This window comes from Aquila chrysaetos, chromosome 11, assembly GCF_900496995.4.
Source record: "Aquila chrysaetos chrysaetos chromosome 11, bAquChr1.4, whole genome shotgun sequence".
Taxonomy (NCBI): domain Eukaryota; kingdom Metazoa; phylum Chordata; class Aves; order Accipitriformes; family Accipitridae; genus Aquila; species Aquila chrysaetos.
Genome location: NC_044014.1, coordinates 17,518,510 through 17,523,816, shown reverse-complemented (window position 1 = coordinate 17,523,816; position 5,307 = coordinate 17,518,510). Strand labels below are relative to the sequence as shown.

At 52.5% G+C, this 5,307-nt stretch overlaps 1 protein-coding gene across 2 annotated transcripts; it reads right to left on the bottom strand.

Annotated features, from left to right (window-relative positions):
- Positions 1 to 544: 544 nt before the first annotated feature.
- LOC115348592 (homeobox protein vent1-like) lies at positions 545 to 4,546 on the bottom strand. 2 transcript variants are annotated; one of them, XM_030031513.1, is made up of 3 exons: positions 2,144 to 4,546; positions 1,732 to 1,976; positions 545 to 1,206 (listed from the first exon to the last, which is right to left on the bottom strand). In XM_030031513.1, exons 1-3 carry the CDS (start codon positions 2,382 to 2,384, stop codon positions 847 to 849), a joined length of 846 nt encoding a protein of 281 aa, XP_029887373.1. In that variant the 5' UTR covers positions 2,385 to 4,546; the 3' UTR covers positions 545 to 846. The 2 variants fall into 2 exon arrangements, with proteins under 2 accessions (XP_029887373.1, XP_029887372.1); XM_030031512.1 differs by having other exon boundaries at positions 549 to 1,206; positions 1,732 to 4,546.
- Positions 4,547 to 5,307: the final 761 nt, after the last annotated feature.

Sequence of the window (5,307 nt, the reverse complement as noted above, 5' to 3'; positions counted from 1 at the left end):
TTCCATACTGAAGGCTTGAACTGTTTAATCCCTGTTTAAAGAGACACACCGACGTAATATTTGTGATTAACACAGCTGATGCTTTCATTGATGCTTTCATGTGGAAGATGGGACTGGAAATGCAAAGGAATAAATTGATTAATATTCAGAAGAGAAACTCACCAACAATTTATCCTTCCTCCTGGAGAATGCACTCAGCCAAAAGCACAGTGCAATGCAACTGTTAAGGTCCAGCCTCCCAAACATACTCAACAGCGGACAGACTATATCTCATCATGAGTGTAGGAAAGTCAGATAAGACGTATTAAAACATCTAAATCCTTCCCCATTACCCAAAACCGGAATTCAGGTGGCCATGGTCATTTACATTGCACAAGTGCAACTTTTATAGAGTTGGCACATGTAACTTTGTTCAGATTTTATTTATATATATATATGGAAAACTAGGGTTGTGCACTGAAAACCAGTTTCTTAACACGCCAATTTCAGACTAAACTTAATAACTTTGCCCTGCACCATGGGAAATCTGGTAAATGCAAGTTTCTGCTACGGCTTTTCTCCCTCTAGTTCCCTTTCAGCAGCTTCCTTTCAGTCTACTATCTTTTGAAGGAAGATAGTAGACTACCAATATTTTAAAAATTAATAGCCTATCAAACAAAAAATTACTGAGTGGCATCACATCCAGTAAATTTTAATACCAATTAGTACAAATATAAAATTACTCCTTTTCACGTTTAACTTAAAATAATAAACACATACTCTTCCAAATCAGACAAGAGATTCTGAGCACAAAATACATTACAGCATACAACATTTTTCCCCGTTGCCTGCCCCTTTTTGTTTTCACTATAATGCATATACAGGGTGGCATTGCTTGTCCATTTTGTTCTGGATAACTGGGTGGATAGAAGGATGAGGAAGAAAGTGTTGCTGGTAGTACGGCCGCTCATTTGCCATAAAGCTGTAGGTGCTTTGCAATACATCGTGTCTAGGAAAGGAGAAGCTGAACTGCACAGCTGGCACCGGGGTAAAAGGCAGGAGTCTCTGGTGCTGTGGAGCAAAGGGGTAGTGGAGACCATCCTGAAACAGAGCTGGTGGGGTCCCCGCGGGATAGCTGTAGAGCGGAGCAGGAGACACGAGGCTGTGCTGGTGGTCCTGTATCTGCCTCTTCAGTTTCATCCTCCGGTTCTGAAACCAGGTCTTGATCTGAGCAACAAAAAGAACGGGTTGGGGGGTGGAGACAAATCAGGGACTTTGCTTAAAAATAACGTGCAAACTACGAACAACTGTATCTTGGCTGCTTTTGCCATTTTGCTCCAGTTGAATTGACAGAGTCGGACTGATGCTTTCGCCCCAGTTAACCGAGGGCAGAGGATCTGGGCGGTGTGGAGGGGAAGAGGGTCCGTGTTCAGCGATTTTAGATTAATCCCTTTGAGTCTTTAAGACCCTATATAAGCTTTGCAAGGTCTACGCAGATCGCTGTACCTCAAGGACAAGCAGTTTACCTTATTAAGAAATAAGGAAGCTTGATACCTCCCCGGTAGAAAGTGCCCCCAAGTTCCCCGAGTGTTAACTCGTTAAAATTCCCGAGGGCTCCCGCTACCCTTCCCCCAGCCCCTGCTAAACCCAGCTGAAGACAGCTACCCCGGTTCAGCGCGCCGAAGGCCGATGCAAGACCCGGCTGCCCCTGCCCGACGGGAGCGGGCAGGGTCCGCTTTCTCCGGGACCCACCTGGATCTCCGAGAGCTGCAAGGCAGCCGCCAGCTTCCTCCGCTCCGAGGCCCCCAGGTACTTCTGGCGCTGGAAGGTCTTCTCCAGCCGGCAGACCTGCTCCGAGGTGAAGGCGGTCCGCGCCCGCCGCTGCCGCCCGCGGGTCCCGCCCGCCGCCGCCGCCGCCGCCGGGGTGCGCTCCCCGCCCGCGCTCTCGCTCTCGTAGCCCGAGGACTCGTCGGCGCTCAGCCAGCCGCCGTCGGGGGCTGCGAAGGAGGAGGGAAGGGGCGGCGGTGAGGCCTCTTCCCCGGCCGGGGGAGTGCCTCCGCCTCCTCTCGGCCCCCCGGGCCGTTGCACCGACGGGAGCCGAGGTCCCGCGTGTACGCGTCCCGCCCGCTCCCCTCTTCTCCCTCCCCGTCCCCTCCTCACCCACCTGGCTCCGACGGTGGGTACGGGTCGGTGGGCTCCGGGGGACTGTCTCCGCCGGACTCCGCCGCGCAGGGCTCGCCGTCCGCGGGCTGGCTCGGCCGCGCCCCCCTCCGTCGGGGCTCGGCTCTGACCAGGAGGGGGGTACTGCCGAGCGACGTGGGGGCGCGGGGAGGGGGCGCGCAGCAGATGTGGGGCCTGACCCCGTGGGGCTTGCTCCCTGCCAAAGGGAGCTCGGTCTGGTTCATGGTGGAGAGGGGCTGGGGACTGCCCGGCTCGGCCCGCTCTTATATGGGCCCCTGGTCCCGGGCGGGCGGGTTTGCAAGTGTGAACCCACATCAAAGTGGGAATGGAGCAGAGATAACAGCTGCCAGCGTGGAGGAAAGTTCACACGTCTGGCAAATGTCTACAGCCGCTGGCTCCAGCGTGTCTGCGGGGCCGGGGAGACCCCCTTGAAGTGCAAACCTGCCCCCCCCCCCCCCGAGGGAAGGGCACGGGCAGGCCCGGCCCCGCAAACGGGCGTTTAAAGATCCCGCCGGTGCCGATAACAGCGCGGTTTTACCGGCTCCCTTTTCAGCCGTGGGGTCCCGCATTGCGCGGGTACCCAAAATCAGCCGCGGGACTGCCCAGCCCGGCCCTGCCTGCACCGTCGGGGCACGGGGCGAGGGCGGGATGAGGGAAAACGTACCACCGGCAAGGCCTGCCAGCCCCGCCGCCGGGCACTTCACCTCGGGGGGGCTGTGGAGACCGGCCTCCCTGGGAAAAGCCGTGGGGGGCCGCTATCAAGAAGTCCCTATCCCCGAGGCTGAGCCTTCACCGCCGGTGACCACAGCCGGGCGGTGAGGTTAGCAGGGCCGCGGGCCCTCTCAGCTTGAACTTGGCGCCGTCTGTCTAGCCGGAAAGGGCAACCGGTGTCCCAAAGGGTTTAGCGATCAAAGCACTAAGTGAGCAGCGAAGCTCGCACCTCGCCAACTTCAAACTAGACCAATCCACACACATCGGCATCCCGAGAAGGACGATGCCCTTGTAATGCAGGGAGAACACCAAGGATACACACACCCCCAGCAACGCTTGGCTGGGGAAAGGCCAGCAGCAGAAAGGGGCATCCCAGCAGCTCAGCCCATCTCCGGGCTCTTCTTGTGTCCACCTTACACCCGCCCTTTGGCCACCCCAGTGAAAAAGACCGCACCGACCACGACCCCCCTGGCAGTAGCGATACTTGGATAACACACACTCTAACCCTCGATGCTTCCTAAAGGGCAGGGGACACAATCACCATCCCTGTAACTGGGTAAATGCACTGACAGGACCTCAATTTCCACTGAAGTCCTCAGAGTTCCTGCTGGGATGCACAACTGAAAGGAGTGGGCACCATAAACCTGGGTCTAATGGGCCAGGAGCTTGTTTCTTTCTAAGAACATAGCAATAATCTAGGTTCCCACACATAAGAGTAGATGGGAGTTTTCTTTCTCTAAAAAGAAATATAATAAAATATTAAAAATAAGTCAAACACCCCAACCAAACCAACTCCCCTCAAAACTCCCCAATTTATTATGAAAGATCAGAGGAGAAAATCATAGTCATGCTACCCATTTTCATTGTTTCAAATGTTCCCATAACTCCATGGCAACGGGAAGGGACAGAGCATTAACGACCCCTCCCACCCCCACAAAGGCCACAGTGGCTTATCCCAGTTCTGGCCCCAGGGGAGCGATGAAGCCCAGGTACTAGAGCAATGCAAACATCTTACCAAGCCCACAGAGCCCGGGAACTGGATTCCTCCTGGAGCTTTGCTTGCAACACCAGCCCCAAGGGCAGGGGTGGGAGAGACTGTACTTGCCTCGGCACAACCCTGATGGAGAGATGGGCCTGCTCCTTGTGGGGTGCTGGGCACAGCCACTAACAGAGGTTCACTTACTGCTGGCACAAGACTGTCATTTTGACTGATATGCACAAGCCAGTGCAAATGCCCAAGCAGCTGAACACTGAGCTGGAGACCAGACTCCCTCCCTGGAGGGCACGTACCTGTGGGTGCCATTGACCCAACCAAAACCACCGTAACAGGGGAACGTTTAAACCCCATAGCATTTCCTAGACACATTTCAGTCAAACAGGGTTAGGTCACTCACTGCTCCCCGAAAGAGCTAAGTGCCTGCACATTAATTTTAACAACTTCTGGATTTAATAACTATTCCACCTGTCTGTGGTCCTTCTTTTTCTGGAGAAAATACACCACTGTACTCACTATCTCCATCCTATTTCAGGGCAGCCATTTCTGAATAACCCCATGTGTGGGCAAATCCAAGCAGAGAAACTCAGGCTCCACCATGTATAAATTCATCCACAACAAGTCGTTTCTTGTAATGCATTGCATGTTACCTGCAGAGCCTGACTGCCTCACCAAAACCAAGTTTGGAGGTAGTACCTGAAACCCACTGGGATTCAGGAGCTCCTACGCTGAGCACACACCTGCCCAGCGAGCAGCATGCTCTCCCCAGGGTGCCCTCCCCACCGGTTCTCCAGCAGATGAAACCTATGCCAAGCCAAGCCAGGGAGCCCTGGGTCCCTTTGATAGCATATTTCCATACATTCTGTATGGTATGTCTACATATTTTGATGGTTTTAATATTTTGTACCAGCCATGGAAACTGGTTTGCTGCTAGGTGACTGTAAAAGTGAGATTTGGTAAATAATTATTAGAAATCTTATACTAACACTATGATTGAAACAATAGACAAAGGTATAGCCAAGCAATTAACTAGTAGAGGTAGTTACTCATAAGTTTTGCAGTTCTTTGGTCTTATGACTAGATGTTCCTGTACACTAGACGAGAACACTGTTGAAACTGACCACATGTGATTGAAGCTGCATTAAGCTTCAAGATCAAAGAACAAGGACAAGAATAAAGACTTCAAGGACAGCCAACAAGAACTTCAAATGGGTCAGTGGTCGCAAAAGCAGCCCTTCAACTCAAATGGATCCTTCATTGCGCATGATCGGATGTAGGCAGTACTAAGATAATCAGTTGCAATTATTTTTATGTATATGTATACTAATCTGATTAATATGCAATTAGTTATTCTATATAACCTGTTAGTGCTAAAGCTGTGGTATGCAAGCTAGGTGGAACTATCCCCCATGCATCCAGTGCTGCAATGAAGAATGCCTGCT

What these genes read in the sequence shown, in the direction of transcription:
- LOC115348592 (XM_030031512.1), bottom strand. Translation starts at nt 2,475, where the DNA reads ATGTGGGTTCACACTTGCAAACCCGCCCGCCCGGGACCAGGGGCCCAT. An exon ending in TGCAGCTCTCGGAGATCCAG is followed by an intron (nt 1,207 to 1,731) that starts GTGGGTCCCGGA and finishes TTTGTTGCTCAG; the next exon opens with ATCAAGACCTGGTTTCAGAA.